This window comes from Ambystoma mexicanum, chromosome 6p, assembly GCF_040938575.1.
Source record: "Ambystoma mexicanum isolate Mex_15411 chromosome 6p, UKY_AmexF1_1, whole genome shotgun sequence".
Lineage (NCBI taxonomy): Eukaryota > Metazoa > Chordata > Amphibia > Caudata > Ambystomatidae > Ambystoma > Ambystoma mexicanum.
The window spans coordinates 767,677,617-767,697,004 of NC_090935.1; the positions used below are offsets into that span (position 1 = coordinate 767,677,617).

At 50.7% G+C, this 19,388-nt stretch overlaps 1 protein-coding gene across 1 annotated transcript in view; it reads left to right on the forward strand.

Moving 5' to 3' along the window:
• Positions 1-19,388, forward strand: part of SLF1 (SMC5-SMC6 complex localization factor 1) — a 1,342,282-nt gene that overhangs the window by 824,945 nt on the left and 497,949 nt on the right. Inside the window, exon 11 of the mRNA XM_069627641.1 lies at positions 9,644-9,809. Within this exon, the coding sequence (XP_069483742.1) occupies positions 9,644-9,809 (166 nt within the window). The remainder of the gene's footprint in view (positions 1-9,643; positions 9,810-19,388) is intronic.

Here is a 19,388-nt window from a genome sequence, read left to right on the forward strand (position 1 = left end):
TTGAAAGGGAAATCCTTCACCAACCCCGCAGTGGAAGCCACTCTTACTAAGGATGCCTCCCTGACAGGGTGGAGAGCCCACCTGCTCCAACAGACAGCAAGCAGAGTTTGGTCGCCAGACATAGCGTCCAACCACATAAACAGCACTGAAAGCGTTTGAAACATAACTACAGGGAAAGACTATCCTAATCCTTACAGACAGCACCACAGCCATGTACTATCTGAACAAACAGGGAGGTACTCATTCTCCAGGGCTGTCCAAACTGTCTCAGAATATTTGGAAGTGGGCTCTCAAACGCAACATGTTCCTGGTATCACAACATGTTCCAGGGGAATTCGGATCTTCTGTCAGACGTACTCAGCAGAGACTTTCCGTTGCCCAGGGAGTACGAATGGCGATTACACAGAGACATTGTCGCCAATGTTTTCGCACAATGTTGTTTTCCGGAGATCAATCTGTTCGTGACCAAGATTATGCCTCCAGGTACCCCCAGAACCGATCCAAGGGGATCGGACTCTGGATAACATGGTCAGGAAAATTTGTTTACGCTTTTCCTCCTCCCAACTCCCCTTCTCAACAAGATTGTGCACAAGATGCACCAGGAACCAGTCACGATGATACTGGTGGCCCCCATGTGGGCCCGCCAACCCTGGTTCGCTCATCTGATGGAGCTGTCCCTATCTCCACCAATGAAATTGCTTTGCACGTACAACATGTTGTCGCAAGACAAAGGGGAGACGTTTAATCAATGCCCACAAACACTGAACTAAGCGGCCTGGCTCCTGAGGTCATAAAGTTCGGACACCTGCAGCTCCTTCAAAGATGTAGGGACATCTTCAGGGAAGCAAGGAAACCTAACACTAGATATTGTTATTCTAGTAAATGGAAGCGGTTTGTCATCTGCTGTAACTCAAAGGGCATCAACCCAATCGACTGCTCTCCCACTCACATTGTCCTATACCTAACTCACTTAATTGATTCAGGCCTAGTCTACAACTCGATAAAGGTGCACCTAGCGGCACTTTCCGCATATACAACATCACAACAGAAGGTGTCATGGTGGAAGATTCCAGCGATTAAGGTCTTCATGGAAGGAGTAAAGAGAATTCACCCTCCCATTTCCAACCCGGCTCCCGGATGGGACCTAAATGTGGTGTTAACTAGGCTTATGGGAGCTCCTTTCGAGCCCATGTACAAACCAAGTCTTAAGAACCTCACCCTCAAGCCTGATTTTCTAATAGCAATCACCTCTATTAGAAGAGTAAGGGAACTACAGGCACTCTCTATTCTAGATCCTTTTGTCACAGTTCACAAAGACAAGGTGGTTTTGCGCACTCACCCTAGATTTGTGCCTAAATGTATTTCCAAGTTCCATGTGAACCAGTCAATAGAGCTACCAACGTTCTTTCGAAATCCCTCAAGCCTGGGGGAAAGAACCCTGCACACACTGGATGTACACAGAGCTGTCATGTTCTATATGGAAAGAACTCGTCCACTAAGAAAGACTGATCCGTTTTTCGTGTCTGTGGCCACAGGAAAAGGAGATGCAGTCTCCAAATCCACTATTTCTAGTTGGATTGTCAATTGCATTACACTCTGCTACTATCTTGCTAAGAGAGAACTGCCCTTCAAGCCAAGAGCACATTCCACTCGAGGCACTGGCGCTTCCATAGCATTCATTGCAAATGTTCTCCTGGAGTCTAGTTGCAAAGCGGCAACCTGGTTTTCTGTACACACCTTTACAAAACACTATTGCCTAGACACTCATTCTGGGTCTGATTCTCAGGTGGGACAGGCAGTACTAAGACATCTTTTCACTACTGTTCCTTTTCACAACCCACCTCCAACTCTGGGTACTGCTCTCTAGTTTATGCACAGCATGCAATTCTAATCAGATTGACAAACATCAGAAGACATGCATTACTTACCGTAAAAGCATTTCTGATGGTTGTATCTGCTTATATTCACATGTGCCCACCCTTCCTCCCCGCTCGGATGGAAGGAACATAGACATCTTACTACTTTCTCTCTTTTCTGTACTCACTCACGACAGTCATAAGGCTCCCTCTTGGCAGAAAAAATACAATCGGAGGGACCTCGACGTGTGAGGGATCTTGGGTACACTACACGTCACATAGGGATAGTGTAACGGGCACACCCATGTCAACGTCCCCTTTCGATTCTCAAATGACAATCTGATGTACTCCGTGGTTACCACTGGATGTCGAACTATGCCGGACTATGCACAGCATGTGAATCTAAGCAGATACAACCATCAGAAATGCTTTAAAGTAATGCATGTCATACTGGGCACCCTCTGCTCCTACCCCCTACCCTGAGTAAAAATATTGGCTACAGGCCTCCCCACAGCTACAATTGGTTATATTTTCTATTTAAAAGCATTCACCGGATTCCAAGATGGCCGCCTAGGGAGCAGGACGCGTCGCCCCGCACTCCCGACCTGCGTTGTGAGTCAGACCCGTCCACAGGTTCAGCAGCCCTCCCCGGCGTATGGACGGGTTGCCGGTGCTCCCAGGAAGACCTCGGTTCATCGAGTTGCAGACGCCCCCGGAGCGGACGGGGACAGCACGCCCGTGACGGTGGGCACTCCCACGGCTTGGCTCCGGAGTATCCTGTTGAGGTGTGACCCCGGGTCGCGGTGCGGGGCGCCTGTCTTGCGGTTGGTGTTCTCTCCATAACCCCCCCCCCGCGCACCCCGGTGAGCTGAGCGGGGGGGGCTTCAGAGGGTGGCCGCCGGTGGGCTCAAGGCCCCTCTCCCCTGGTCCCGGGAGCTCCGCCTGACTGGCGCGCCTCGACCATTTGGTCGGCTGGCGTTGGAGGTGGCAGGGCAGCCCGCGGCCCGGATCAGGGTCCTTTATTTTGGACTAGGAGAAGCTGGAGTGCCCCCCGCGCCCTTCAGAGGATTGCGAGGCAGAGCGGGTGGACCGCTTCGCCCCGCAAGGGGCTGGCCAAGTGGAACTTTTCTGCTCCCCCTCGCGGGGGCACATCACCGGCAGCGAGGAGGGCGGCAGGTGGACTGATGTTGCCCCAGGTCAGTGCTCGTTGAGGAGTGTGGGCTTCCTGTGTGGCGGTGGTGTGGGACCCTTGGGGACTGGAGTGAGGAACGGCTCTCCTAGTTAAACTCTACAGAGAGACTTGCGCGGCAGGCGTTGGAGCGGGGCCCCCCCGTCATAATTCTTGCGCGCCGCCAGGGAGATTCTGTGGGGCCTGGCCTGCGGGGGCGCCGACTGGTCTTTGCCTAGTGGGAGCACAGTTACTTGGGGCTTTGCCTGGCTAGTGGTGTGCCCGCTCCTGCCGCTCCGGGAGTAGTTGTAGCGCTCTCGGGCGGATCTCTGGAGGCGGGGGTGGTCGGCGCCCTTAGCTGCCAAGTCACGAATCAAAAATAGAGACGGTCCACCCCATGAGAAGCCCCCGAAAAAAGACACCGGAGGGCCCCCTCACGAAATTCTGGTCCAGGGAAGCAGAAGCGGCCGAGGACACGCAGGCCACCCAGGATTCCTCAGGGAGCGCCCCCGCGGACTCCCGTGAGGGTCAAGACAGACCATTTACCCAACCTATGCTCTCGCAGTTTATGGGAGAGCAGATGGACAAGTTGCGCGAGGACCTAGCTGAAAATCTAAGAGACCTTAAAAGAGACGTCAATAATATTGAGGAGCGTGTGGACATTAACGAGTGGGCCATACAGGAACTGTCAGAGGACGCTAAAAAAGCGGACAATTTGCTAGAGTCTCTGGCTACGGCCACGCAAAATCTGGAATTACTGGCAGAGGATTTAGAGAACAGGTCTCGAAGGGCAAACATTAGAGTAAAATCCCTGCCGGAAGATGTCCAGGACCAGCAGCTAGGCCCGGTCTTGAAAGCTATATTTGTTGACTTGCTGGAAGCCAATCCAGACCCTGAAATGCAGTTCGACAGAGTCCACAGGGTAGGACCGCGCAAAGCTGAGCCAGGAACCAAACCGCGAGACGTTCTGGTTGCCTTCCATAGCTATGCAATGAAGGAGAAGATCATGGAAAGAGTGAGAAAGGCTACCTGTATCACCTACAATGGCCAAGAAATTTCGTTGTATCGCGACCTGTCGAGGAGCACTCTAATTAAAAGGCGACGGATGGGTCCGGTCCTGTCCTTCTTAAGATCGCAGCATATCCGGTACAGATGGGCCCACCCATTTGGTTTGTCTTTCACGTGGCAAGGTTCCCACCATAAGATCACGACCTGTGACCAAGGGATGTCTTTGTTGGGCCTAGAAGAGCAGGCCCCGCCCCCACAAGAGGGCACCGATGATCTTTCAGCTATTCGAAAGCCTTGGGAATGGTCTACAGCCAGGCATAGGAGAGGTCGCAAGAGGCCTACAGATTTGGACTGCGCAAAGACTACAGCTGGCGGGCCCACTGACCGGTTGACGAAGCAGGGTGGTTCTCCGTCAGTATCTTGAGACTTTCCTCGGTGGAGCTAGGTTAATGATTGGAGTCCGGGGAGGGCGTTATCGACAGCTGTTCACGAGTGGTGGATGGGTTGTTTGAATGAGTGACGAGGGAGGCGGGTTGGGGGTGGAGGGTGGCTGGGACTCTTGGAATGGGGAACAGTTTCCCTGCGTTGGAAGTATCCGGGTTGGTTAATGGGTTCGGCTCTCGTGGCACATCACAAGGGGGGCTAAGGGCCAGTCGTTCCCGCCTGGAGGGGGATTGGGTGAGGGAGGGGAGGTGAGTAAGGGGAGTGGGGGGGGGGGTTTAGATTCAGGGTTCAGGGTGAGGAGCCTAGCTATGGCGCCCTTGGCAGGAGTGCAAGATGTATACAAAAATAGTAACTCTTGAGGAGGTGCATGCAGGGTTTTCCAGTGTTAATATAGCCCACATAAAGCGAGCTAATGACTAGTTCCAAGGTGGTAACATTTCTTTCCCTAAATGTGAATGGTCTCAATTCCCCGGTTAAGAGGCGAAGAGTCGAGAGGTTTCTCAAGAGAGAGCAGCCCCAGGTAGTAGCCTTGCAAGAGACTCATGTGCACGCCAAGGATTCTCATAGCATTAGATTTTGGGGATATTCCAAATTGGTACAGGCCATGCAACCTAGCAAGAAAGGGGGGGGGTCTTAATTGCAATACGTGACAGGTCAGGTCTTTCCATTAGAGGCATGCAGAAGGATAGTCAGGAATTGTGTTTGGCCGTGTTGGTGGAGGGCACGGGCGAGATCATCACGGTGGCGACTCTATACGCCCCAAATCAGGCCCAAGACGCCGTTCTACAAAAATCCCTCACGAGACTGGGGAATTTCGCGGTGGGTAACATAGCCCTAATGGGGGACTTCAATTTGGCATGGGACCCGGCCATAGACAGGAGCTCCGTTTCGGGGGGGCGACTCAGAGCGTCCCATCAGGCGATCTGGTAAGGAAACTGAGGGATTTGGCCCTGGTGGACACTTGGCGGGAACTTTACGGTCAAATGCAGGGGTTTACATTCTACTCACATGCACACCGCTCTCATTTCCGGATAGATTATGCCTGGATCTCAATCACTGCTAGGGAGGGTTAGGGCATTGGAGATTGGAGCGATTACATTGGGCGATCATGCCCCGCTCACTCTGATATTGGCAGCCCCCAGGGGTCCCCCGTCCTTCTGAAAATGGAGGTATCCAGCCTTGCTTTTTAGGGATTTGCTCTTGGTTGGAGAGGTGGAGAAGGAACTGGGAGATTACTCACACAATAACAAGTGGGAAGACACTACCCCTCACAATTGGTGGGACGCCCTTAGGCCACAATTAGGGGAAGGATCATTGCAATTAAAGATAGAAGGGAACAGGAACTGAGGTTGGAGGAAACACGTTTGGAAGTGAGGCTGAAGGAGATTATGGCTCGTATGGGCACGGGGTTGTCGGCAGCCATCAAAAAAGAATACAGAGCCGTGCGGGGCCAGTTAAACATCATACAAACAAGAGCGGCTGAACGTAGCCTCCTTTGTCACCGACAAAGACACTACGTCAAAGGCAACAAAGCTGACTGTTTGCTAGCCAGAAGGTTACGTAGGGAAGCAGGTGATAAGACAATAACAAAAATAAAGGGTGGGGATGGAGTCTTGCTTACGTCAAACTCCGACATTGAAGCTCAATTTACTAAATTCTACACTGCCCTCTATAGCTCAAATCACCTTGATTGCTTAGACCAGGAGGCTTACCTGCAGAAGGTTAACATCAGACGGTTGTCACAGGAGGATAGGGACGTGATGGAGGCCGAGATCACGGCAGATGAGGTGAGGAGAGCTATTACTAGCCTTCCGTCCGGCAAAGCCCCCGGCCCGGATGGGTTTGCGGTTGAATTTTACAAGATCCATAGGGAATTTCTGATTCCAATTCTTACCAAACATTTTAATTATATGGGGGCGACAGGCTCTCTTCCCAATTCTATGAATGAGGCCAAGATAATTTTGATACATAAACAGGGCAAAGACCCGGCGGACTGCGCGTTTTACCGGCCCATTGCTCTAATTAACGTGGACGCAAAGATTCATGCTAAGATTTTAGCTAACCGCCTTGAAACCATCCTTCCCAAGTTAATCCACCGTGACCAATCACGGTTTATAAAGGGCAGACAAACCTCAGATAATGTGAGACGGTTGGCACACCTGGTTGAAAAGTCTCAAAAGAAGAACATACCGGCCCTCCTTCTAGCTATCAGGCTTTCGACCGGGTTGAGTGGGGCCTCTTGTTTGCGGTCTTGGGTCAGATGGGGTTTGGCCCGGGTTTTATAGCTCGGATAAGAGCGAACTACCGAAGCCCGGTCATACGTCTTGCAATTAATGGCCATGTCTCAGCCCCGATACTGGAGGGAAGAGGCACCAAGCAGGGCTGTCCGATGTCGCCGCTCCTTTATGCTCTCCACCTCGAACCCTTCTTGGAGATGGTCAGAGGGACTGAGGACATCAAGGGAATTCCATTTGGGGGAGAGATTCATAAGTTTGCGGCCTTCGCCGATGACATGATCTTTTTGTTTACCCTCCCGGCCACCTCTCTGCCAGCGGTGGGAAGAGAGCTTAACAGATTTGGGCAGGTAGCGGGTTTAAAAATTAACATCCATAAGTCTGAGGTGCTTCCCCTTACCTTGTCTTCATCTGCCATTCAGGACCTCAGAAGGGTTTTACTATTATAGGTGGGTTGACTCCTCTTTGAGGTATCTGGGGATCCAACTGACCAAAGCGGTTGAGCACCTCTATGCAGCAAATTATCCCCCGATTTTGCAGAAGGTGAAATCCAAGTTGGTGGACTGGGGTCCCCTGGAGATCTCTTGGTTGGGGAGAGTTAATACTTTAAAGATGGCAATTCTTCTGCTCCTCCTATATCACTTTGCGGCCCTTCCGGTCTGTGTCCCTGCTTCTTTTTTCAGAGCCCTGCAGAAAATAACGAGTAGGTTCGTATGGAACCATAAGCGCCCAAGGGTAGCAACCTCCACGACGAAAGCATTGCCAGAAGGAGGGGGATTGGGGGAACCTGACATCCGAGTGTACTATCTAGCAGCACAATTGAGGGTCATTAGAGACTGGCAAAGGGACGATAGGGGCAAGGTGTGAAGGTGGATGGACGGGGCGGTGGTTGGGAGGGACCTGGAGTGGGTTTTGTGGCTCCCAAAGCAAGACAGGCCAACCAGAATGTACTGTAGTGCAATAACGTCTACAATAGGGGAGGCCTGGGATCAGGCTGTAATGAGAGCTCAGATCACCTCCTTCCCATCAGCGTTCTCACCCCTGCATGGTAACCTGCAGTTCTTCCCTGCGGCCACATATGACCCGAGCTTTGACCCTTGGTTTTCGGGAGGTTGTAGGATGCTGCGTGATATGCTAAAGGGGGCGGGGGTGAAGCAGTTCCAGCAGTGTAAGAGGGACTTCGGAGTGGGGGAACAGCAAAGATTCTCGTACCTCCAGATCAGGCACTGGCTCTCCCATCCATCAATAAAGCAGACGGGCTCTCGCTCCCTTACCCAGTTTGAAATGTTCCTAGATACTGAGTCGGTTGATAAGGGGTTAATTTCCTCCATTTACAGACTAATAAAACGTGAGGAACCGATACACTCTAGGAACTGTTTGAGTAAATGGGCGCAAGATCTTGGGTCAGGCATAGAGAAACAGGAATGGCTTCGGCTATGGTCCCAAATCCCAAAACTTGCAAAGTCTATTCAAATTCGTGAGATCTGGGTGAAGCTCTTACTAAAATGGCACCGCACCCCCTTAGGCTACATAAAATGTTCCCCACGGTTTCAGAGAAATGCCGGAGGGAATGCGGGGAGGTGGGTTCATGGTCTCACATATGGTGGGAGTGCCCGAAACTTGATGCGTTCTGGTCACAGGTTCAACGGGCTACGCCCAGGTGTTGGGGCTTTGGGGGTCTGACGACAGGGGTAGAAGCTTGTTGGGCTTAAACGCGGTCTTCTCCAACCTGTCCTCCAGGGCGGATCGTAAATTATATGTGATAATGATGCTGTCTGCTGCTCTGGTCTTAGCTAGAAGGTTGAATTCGAAGGTCCCACCTCAGGAGCACGAGTGGGTTGCGAAGCTTTGGTCACTGGTCGCTATGGAATGGTTAACTTGCTCGATCCAGGGGTGTCCTATGCGCTTTTACACGGACTGGGCCAGTCTTCTGTCATTTCTAAGAGAAGGTACACGCAGGGCCTGGTGCCCCAAAGCGATGGAACTCCTGGGCATAATTCGCCCTCAAGACGAATCAGACTTGTGAATCTACCTTGACTGTTGTTTATGTTGCTAGCTCATCTGTTGATCTTGGGCTATCTCTGAACCTCTGGGATCTGGGAGGGATGAGAGGGGGGAACGGTGGGGGGAGTTGGGGGGGGGCTTAGGCGCTAGGCTGTTGACCTTGTTGCTCTTGTTTCTTTGAAAATTCTGTTAATAAAAACTTATTGGGAAAAAAAAAAGCATTCACCGTTATCCTCCCAGCCCCCTGGCATACTCTGGCCCACCCTACAGTTTGAAGACCACTAAAACCTTAAGTCTTTTCCAACTTTTTTATGCAGGGTATTGGGAAATTTGTATTTTTGTTGTTTCTCATTCTAACGACAGTCAGTTTTACATGTTCACTAGCCTTTTCATCGTGGGAGTGGTCTTGTTCTATATTTGCTCACATCTTTTTAAACTGATTGTATCACTTCTTTCACTATTTTATAGTCGCACCGAGAAGTGCATAGGCCTCATTTTGGCCATTTGTTCCTGCACATAATGGAATAAATAACCTTTCTTCATCTTGGGAATGGTATGCTGTCTGGTCATCAAATCCTCATGACTGAAACATGTAACCTTCCTAGATGTGCTTTAAGTAGTCCAGAGGATTGGCCTAGTAGTTTAGCACTTAGTTGCTAGCTTCTAGTAAATCCTGAATTAATCAGTGTCTTTTTCATTAATACAGTGGAAACAATATTTCTTTTAATGAATTGATTTATATGTAGTAATTGGTAACTATGTCCTTGGTTTCTCTCCACAACCAATTATTTGCCTCATGCTGTTCCCTGTATAGTGTGTAATACAAGGTTTATAATAAATTGGCAACTTTTCTGTGAGATGGAAACTTGATGTTGTGTCTTGAGGTAGTTATAATCTTACAGTCAGTATTCTTTTCTTACTCCCTTTAGGTTGTGTGACCGGACCAAACTGGGGCACCTGGAAGTCATGCCACGTTCTGTTATCATCAGGATCTTTTGGCCTGAAACCAAGTCCTCTATTTTTTTAACCAAATCAGTCAATATTCTGGTAGATTGGATCATTCACTCCCACAGAGAAAAGTACCAGGCTGATGCTGTGAGTTCCTTTAGGATCTATAATAAAATGAAAATGTTTTTGGTTTTGTTGTATATGTAAATACTTATCAGTGCTTTGTGTTTTGTTCACCCCAAGCAACTGGCCAAATTATTTGATGTCGGATATTTCAATTGAAATGGTAAAGGGAGTCTGCTGCCTCCACTATGATGAGCAGGCCTGAACCAGCTGCCCAGTCTAGACAGACCTTCCAGTGGGACTTGGAAAATATCCATCACAGAAGTCTAATTGTATTGGATGGTGAAAACCCTACCGCCCAGACCTGTTGTGTGACAGTGCTGGTAGATTGCTCTTGGGCAGTGCCACATGTGAGGGGTCAGCAATCCGAGGCGGACAACTTTATAAAGGTTCTTCACAAGTAGCCATTTTATTAAACTAAATGGGTGTGATTAACACCTTGCTTTCCCTAACCTAACAAGGATTTCCCTTCCTATGAAACTAAGACTAAAGGAAAACACTCTAATAAAAAAGGTATCTGTCCCTCACACTTGTACAACAAAATCATACAGGTATCCTATGGCTGTTCAAACCTAATAGAATAATGCTTAGATTCATACATAATCTTCATAACCATATAATCTTGCAAGCAGGGTCACTTTCCCTTCTGCAGGACTAAAGCAGGATTTTCCAACTCAAATTTTCAGTCAATAAAGTTCTTTGCTATAATCCAGTTCTGCTTCAAAGTCAATACAAAGTTGCTTTCAATAGCCACGTTTTGCCTCCAGCACCAAGTTTCTTCACTTGGCACTTGGATTGTTCCGCTGTCAGACAAAGTTCATCACTCTTCAGAATAATTGTCAGGTTTCCACAAACTCTGCTTAATAAACCAAGAAACTTTATATCAAAACTAATACACAATACTTCAATGTGACTTGTCTGCTTTGAAAGACAACTGCTTTCATATTTCCCGTTCATAAACAACATGTTGTCAGAATGTTTTCATCACAGTTCATCAAACAAATTAGTGGACTTTCCACTTTCTTCCACAACCACCTTCCACCACCATGCAGTACTTCAGTATTTTGTTCCTGGTCCACTAACCTGCCAGCAGTAAAAACGAACAGTCCCGTTCCTGAAATACTTGCCTGCCAGGACAAAAACTACCACTACAAAGTACTCTGCGGTTTGGTTTGGTTTCAAACTTTAAAGAAAATCTTTGACTTTCACCAGCATTGAAATTCTCAACCTCTTTCATAGGGATACAATACACATTGATGCTGTTTCTTCCATTGGTATGTTTGCAACTGTATTGCAGGTTAACTTCCTCTCCTCCTTGAAGCTTTCTAAAAGGATGGCTTCTGTCCTGCCACCTTTGTGTTTCTACGACATCATCAGTTAACTGTTTGTAACGTCTCTGTTCCACTTTTCTCTCTGTAGGAAAACGGTTTCCTCTTTTTCTTATAATTGCCTTCTTTTGGCTTAGGCAATGCTGGTTGCTATTGTGTTCCAATATTGCCTCCTCTTTACTTTGACAATGGTTGTTGTAATCTAGTTAAAAAATGTCCCCCTCTCTGCTTTGGCAAAGGTTGTTACAGTTCCTCTTCTCTCACTTTCCTTCAACCTAAACATAAAAATGAGCTCATGTCCTGTTATTTTCATTCCCATCTAATAGCTCGCATGGTATGGGAGGAGAAGCTTACACTGAATTCTCTAGGTGTTGATCTTTATGAACTCAAAAATAAGAGTGATGCTTCAGCTTTCCTGTCCTTTTTGTCATTGCTTCAAAAAGTTGCCAGGTAGGACAATGGGTCAACTATTAATCCAACATTTGATCAAATTGGTGAGTCAACCACAAATATAAGACTGGTCTTGGCTTGAAGTAGCTATACAAATGTTTACAAATAGTCACCAGGCCCCATAACTACCCTAAAGACCAGCCTTTACTGCTATCTTCATGGAACATCTGTGGTCAGGGTAACTTGGTGACATTTTAATTTTTTTCATTTTTTACTTTTTTTATTATCATTTTGCAGTAACATGCAGTTATCCAATACAATGATGATTCAAAACACAACTCAACAACCAAATGCGTAGCAGTGGTTCGAGATACCGCCCTCCCCCACACCCCCATTCACCACCTGTATTATTTTATTACATGTGTCTGTTCTTCTCACACACTCATCTTGGAGCTTTAACTAGTCAAGTGTTGAGCACTCGTACCTGCCGCTTCCAGTTAAGTCTTAATTCCATCCCACCTCATGGGTCTGTGTCCATTGGCCCCCCAGTGGAAGTTCCGTTCACGGTTCACCTTGGCCATCTGCCTCACTGTTGCTTCCTGTGCAACGAAGTACTGCATGTACGGTCCCCAAATATCCTTAGGTTTGGCTTGCAAATACCTTAATCGACCATACTCTGTCTCCATTGCGTTACACTACAGGGTATCTGCCCTCCATTGCTCCATGTTTGGGGCCTGTGTGCTGCCCCACACCATTGCCACTTGTCATTTAGCTAAAAGTAAGAGTAGTCCCACCAGCTTCCTTGTTTGTCTTGGGATGTGTTTGGTTTATCCCAGTAGTGCTATCATTGGTATAGGGTCCACCCTTTCCCCAACTATCCCGGTCAGTGTCCTGAACACTTGTGCCCAATACTGCTGTATCCTAGGGCACCCCCATGCCATGTCTAGAAACTCTGCAGGTGAAGTGGTGCACCGAGAACAGTTATCGAAAGTTTCTGGGAAAAATGTTTGTAATATCGCTGGGGTGTAATTATCTGATGAAGGTACTTAAAGTGTATAAACTTGAATCTGGCATTGAAAGCCACCCTCCTTGCTTCCCCACAGCAATAGGCACATGCCTTGTCTGTTTTTGTGCCCCCTAGTGATTTTTCCCGTTTATTCTGGGACGAGTCATCTCGTCGCACCCGGATGTCCATGCTTTTATTACAAAGAGTTGATACCACCTTGTTACTTTCGTCCTATTTGAGCATGTGGTCTAGTATAGGGGACACCTCGGTTTCCCAAGGGAAAGTTTGAAAGATTTGTTTAAGGGACTCCTTCAATCGAAAGTACAAAAACAGATCTAGTGACGCGTGTGCCCCCTTATTTTCTAACTCATCTGTCGTCCATGAAGCAGGTTATATTCAAACGCTTCATTAGTTCCACGTACCCCTTCTCACTGGTCACTGGCAGTCCTGGTATATATATATAACCACGAGGCTTGGAGAGTATATGACTTCCCCCCCTTGTTTTATATTCGAGTAGAGCCCACAATTTGCAGGTCCGTTCTACCATATTTTGCACCTTCAGCGCTCTATCGGGAGAGGTAAATATGGTCGCTCTAAGGAGCAATGGGGTCACCAGGGCCCTCTCCACCTCTACATGTCTCCAGTCTGCCAGACCCTCAAACCAGTATAGTAGGAACCCCGCTTGTGCAGCTTTGTAGTATGTTTCGAAGTCGGGTAGTGCTAGACTCTCCCTGTCTAAAGGGGCTACTAGTTTATCCTAGAATATACATGCTTGTTTCCCCGCCTATATAAACCGCAGGGTTACAGAGCACAACTCTTCGGAAATACTCCCTTGGGGTGACAGCAGAACATTAAGAAACACATATAGAAAGCGCTGGAACAACACCATTTTAACCAATGATATCCTCCCATATAGGTTAAGTGGCAAATCCATCCACGTATTCACAGACTACGTAGTATGCTCCAGCACCCTCCCGTAATTTTGTTTGTATAGTTCCTCCGCCGATCGCACAACATTTATTCCCGGGTGCGAGTCTTGTGCCACTAAAATCCATATTCTCCAGCATGGGGTCTGGCATGGATTCACATGCTCATGAATATCCCCCGTCGTCAGGCTGGGAATCCCCGGTAAAGAAAAAAATCAGTATCATTTTCGTTTCTGATCTGTCTTTCTTAGTAGTAATCAATCACTGGTCTGTGGGTCATACTGCCCCCAGCCAATGACTGCCCTCTCCCTAAGCCCCTCCCCTGGCAGCCATCCTCAGATTTTTACCGCACGTTCAAGTGTTGGGAGTCCTCGTGCTTTAGCTCTCGAGCTTTTACTGCGTTTTGCGATTTTCTTCAAAGAGTTTAATCTCATTTTTTTGGTCAATCGAGCCTCAAGCTCCACCGTTTCTACTTCCAATCAACGGGGACCCGTTTCGGAATTTTCTACGCCCCTCAAGGGCAAAGTTTTGTCGAGTTACGCTTCTTGAATGGTTCCAGAAGATCTGAGGCCTACCTCGTGGGCATGGCCCAGGACAAGAGAAGCTCGACGCCCGGATCCAAGCTGTTCAGGAACTGCCCTGGATGCGGATTACAGAATGTTTTCAAGGAGGATGAGCATTCGAGATGTCTCTACTGCCTTCACGAAGACAAAACACACGTGAAGAAGGACTGTGCGTTTTGCAAGAACATGTCGGAACGGACCATGAAGGATCAGCGTATCCGCCTCACCAACTGGCTGGAAGGTAAGAGCCCAGCGGGTGACAAGTAGAAGAGGTCCGAGCGGTCTTCTAAGTCCTTTGAGGGCGCTCCGGCGACAGGGGCCCAACAGAAGGCAAAGCACAGCGAGTCTGCGGGCACCGGGAGTGCCGAAGGGTCGGGCTCCTTGGCTGCCAGGCAGGGCGCATTTTCACTGACGCCATCAACCACGAGCCAACGCTCTGGCTCGGGGAAGAGAAAATCCTAGAACCCGGGTAAGCTTCTGGAGAAGTCCCGGTCGATCTCGAAGGAGTCAGCCGAGGGGGAGCGAGGCGGCAACCCTCCCCCCAAGGTGAAGGCCTCAAGAGTGCCCAAGCTGGTGAAGGCCTTGATTCACCCGGCTAAGGCCTCTATCGAGGGAGTCGTGGAGGCCCTGGCTAAGCCTGTGGAGGCTACACCAGTGGAGGTGACCTCGGGCCCAGAGTTTCCCTGCCACCGCCGAGGGAATTGTTACGCTCACCTGGTCCCACAGAGGCGTCGATCAGAGCTGTGGTCTCCACCAATGTGACGCGTAGGGCCGAGATGACAGACTGGACTGGCCCACCTAGCTTCGTTTGCTTGGCCCGTGGCCCCACAGATCACCTTTGATGTCCCCTCTTATAGTCTCACCTGATGGTTTGAAAAGATGAGCTCTCCATCCTGCATTGAGCGCAGGGGCGCGTTGATAACCAGTTGCTTCACTGGCTCGAAGGAATTGGTGAGTTCCAGAATAATATTGACTCCGAGATTCCCGGCAAGACGCCGTAAGTATAAAGTTCGTAAGAGTTCAAATGCCTGACTTTCACTCTTGTCCGATTCCTTGCAGGTTGCAGCTTGATCCTAATGAAGAGTTCCTCGTGGCAACCGGTAGTATTCTGGTAAGGATTTGTATTTTCCAACACAGTTCGATAAAATAATGTCAATATGTAACCTGTTGCTTTCTCCCTTATTCAGGCGCTGCGAGAAAGTATGAAGTCTTGGGGAATAATACCTCAGGCGGTAAAATCAGGTAAGTCTATTGTGGTGAGGAGGGTTCCCCTTGTTAGTCCCTTTGTTTCACCTTGCTGTCCTTTTGTTTCCCCTTAGGGGCCGGGGTTCGGCGAAGATGCAGTGGAAGCTGTGCCGACCCGTGAAGAGGAATAGTACCCCCGGTGGTAAAATCAGGTAAGTCTATGGGAGGGTAACTAATATTCCTCTGTGTATTCCCTTGGCTAACCTTGCTGTTCTTGTCTTCTCCTTAGGTGCCGGAGTGCGGCGGGAACATACAGGAGGATGCGGTGGAATGTGAAGATGCTGCGAAGGCCGGTGAGTTCAGAGCGGCGCTGCAGCAGGCGAGGCGATGCGCATAAAATAACTTCTTTCTTCCAGCTCGAAGGCGCGATGGATAGGGAATTCAGGTAAGGATTAAAGGTATTGCTCTTGTTCTAAGCTTTTCTCCTTCTTTCTCCCTTTTTCTAGGAGCTCCAAACTCGAGGCGGGCGTGGCAGAAGGCTGGATGCAGACTTGCAGGCACGGTGAGCATTACGCTGCTGGATGCAGAATAACGCAAAGCATGTTCTGCTCTTCGGGCGTAGTTTAAATAGCCTCCAAAGTAGTCCCAGGTAAGTATTCCTCCCCAGCCCCGCCCGAGTAAAAAATAGTCCCTAAGCAAAGTAGTCCCTTCCAAGCCTCTTTTGGCTTGGAGCTCTTGCAGCATGATCTGCATCAGGTAAGTTTGCAGCATGGTCTGCATCAGGTGAGTTTTAATCTATGAGCCTGGCACCTATGGCGCCAGGACTGACTCTCCATATGAGCCTGGCGCCATAGGTGCCAGGACTGGACCCAAATAGCCCCAAGCAGGGGTTGTTGGGCTTGCTTAGGATAACTTGATGCCTGCTTCCGGGTTTGCTGGACGTGGTCAGGGTCCCCGGGGGTAGGCATCATGACAGGAATCCTCTTTTCAGCCCATCTATAAGACCCCCGTGAAGACCCCGGTGGAAAAAGAGGGGGGGTGGTGGCCGTTACGGATACAGCCTCTGAGGAGGAGCTGGTTGAAGTTGTGAAGGGCCTCAACAAGAGGTTTGAGGAGGTCCGGTCCCACGGGAGGAACCCCGAGGAGGTGGACAAAGAGAGTGACGGTGGCGGAGGAGGAGCAGCCATCGCGCCCGTCGCAACCAGTGCCCGAGCCTCAGGACAACTCAGTGGCTATTTTGATGGCAATCCAAACCTTATGCACGGAGATAAGGACGAGATTGCCTCTATCCCCAACGGACAACCCAGCAGAACCGGGCCCATCGGGGAGCCCTCCAAACAAGCGGAGGAGAGTTCACCCCCCCACCCTTCCAGCCCGCTCAGCCTTCATCTCCTTCCTCTGATCCTAGGGATGACACGGAAACAGATATGGCCACGACGGGGACAGATGACGACAGTGGTGACGACGGGATGGGTCTTCCATCACCACCCCCTCGGGCCTCCCCGCCCGATGAAATTGGCTCCTTCCACGCCATGATTGCCAGGGCATCTGAGCTTTTCCAGCTCTGCCCCGAAGAACAGAAGAAGGAAGGCTTCCTCTATCAACGGCGCAAGGCCAAGAGGAAGACGGTCCTCGCGGTGCCGCTGCTTGACGACATTTGGTACGAGGGACTTGCTATCCTGAAGAACCCGTCCACAACGCCTGTCAAGAGGGATCGGTACGAGAAGAAGTATCGGGTCCCCGATTCCGCCCCTTTGTGCCTTAGGGCACAGCCGACCCCGGATTCAGTTGTCTCGGCAGCGGCCAAGAAGAAAGCGGCGGGGCGACGGCTTCAACTTCCACCTCCCCACCTGATGGCGAGGGAAAGAAACTGGACGCCATGAGACGACGAGTCATCTCGTCTGCGGTGACGACAATTAAGGCGGCCAACGCCCTAGAGATTGTGGCCCGCTATGACAGGGAGTTGTGGTACAAGATCGCTCCCCTGCTGGACTTCCTACCGGACGACAAGAGGGTGGAGGCCCTGGGGATCCTTCAGGAAGGTGAGGTGGCATCGGACCACGCCATAACGGTGGCCACGGACATCGCTGACACCGGGTTCCGGCAGTTGGGCAACAGTGTTTGCCTTTGACGGCGGGGATGGCTCAAGGCAACAGATTTCCGCCAGGACGAACAAACCAGAGTTTTGGACATGGCCTTCGACGGGAACAACCTGTTTGGAAAAACAGTGGATGAGTCACTTCAGGCCATCAAGGCTGACACGGAGACGGCTATGGCCATGGGAGTTTTGCAGCAACGACGACCGCCCTTTCGTAACTCAGGAGGCAAGCAAGGTGCCTCCAAAGGATTTGGCGGTGGCTCCTCTACGTACCGCCAGGCAGCCCGTTCCTCGTCGCAAGAGGCCTGCAGAGGGCACGGCAAGTCAGGAGGATCTCGTCGCCGTCGCCAAGGAGGCCAGGGCGGCAAGGCTGCCTCCAAGCAGGACTGAACCGGCTGTAGCGTCGGGCCCCCACCTGAGCACCACGGTGGGAGGCCGGCTGGCGAAGTTCGTCAGCGTGTGGGAGTCCATCTCCACCGACCGTTGGGTGCTGGATGCCCTGGCCCACAGGCACTCTCTCGAGTTTGTAAAGAAGTGCCCTTGAATTCCTCCCATGGCCAGGAAGGAAAATCACATCCCTCAACTGCTGTTAGAAGTAAGGGCGATGCTCAAGAAAGGTGCAGGCTCTGGAGTATACTCAAGATACTTCCTCGTCAGAAAGAAGACAGGCGGTTCCCGCCCCATCCTGGACCTGCATCGGTTAAACCAATACATCAAGGCCCAGAAGTTCCGAATGGTCACCCTCCAGCACGTGCTGGGCCAGCTGGAGGCAGGCGACTTCCTATTGTCGCTGGGCTTGGAGGATGCTTACTTCCACATCCCCATTCTAAAAGGACACCGAAAGTTTATCAGATTCGTAGTCCAAGGACGGCACTACCAATTCAAGGCCCTGCCATTCGGATTGAAGTCGGCGCCCAGGTTATTTACCAAGTGCCTAGCGCCAGTGGTGGCGCGGCTGCGCCTGCGAGGGATCCACGTTTACCCTTACCTGGACGATTGGCTCATCCGATCAAGGACAAGGGAGCTTGCCGTCGAGCACACAGCGAAGACTGTCCAACTGCTCACGGACCTGGGATTCTCCATCAACTTCCCCAAATCCCACCTGGTTCCGTCGCAGGTCTCACTGTTTCTGGGAGCCAAGCTCGATACAGTGGCACGATTGGCTTCTCTGTCGGAGGAAAGGACGGAGGCCATCCTGGGCAAGGTGCAGCGCCTGCTGGCCACGAACGTGGCCAGGCTGAGGTCCATCAAGTCACTTCTCGGCATAATGTCCTCTTGCATCTACCTGGTGCGCCTATGCAGGCTGCGGATGCGTCCTCTACAGGAGTTCCTCGACGGCCGTTGGATGCAAGCGGCGGGCAGCTTCGAAGACAAGATCCCACTCAACGAGGTCTTCTGCCAAGCTGTTCGGTAGTGGGGCACCCGCACGCATCTCGCGGCGGGCCCGGACTTTCAGACCCCAGCACACCAGGAGACGGTGACGACGGATGCCTCCCTGGAGGGTTGGGGAGCGCACACCGGGGATCTTCACGCGAGAGGCCTTTGGCTCCCGGAGGAGAGGTCACTCCACATCAACATCCTGGAGCTCCGAGCAGTGTTCTGGGCTCTCAGGTCATTTCTCCTGTCCCTCAAGGGCAAGGTGGTGAGGATCTTCACCAACAACACCACCACGATGTTCTACATCCGGAAGCAGGGAGGAACCAGGTCCCCGGTCCTATCCAAGGAGGCCCAGGATCTGTGGCATTGGGCCGTTGCCCAGGGGATGTTTCTGGTACCCTTCCACCTATCGGGGATAAAGATCACCATCGCCGTCTCGCTGAGCAGGGAGTTGTGCTCATGCCACGAGTGGGAACTGCGTCAGGACCAAGTGGATCGGCTTTTCCGACGATGGGACAAACCCCAGATCAATCTGTTCGCGACGGCGGCGAACTCCTAGTGCCAGAGGTTCGCCAGCAGGTTTCCCCAGCTGAGGAGCATGGGCGATGCTTTCTCGTTCCCCCTGGGACGGCCTGTTCCTGAATGCGTTCCCTCCATTGCCGTTGTTACTGCGACTCGTCAACCAACTCAAGAGGTCCCAGTGCAGGATGATCCTCGTCACACCGGCGTG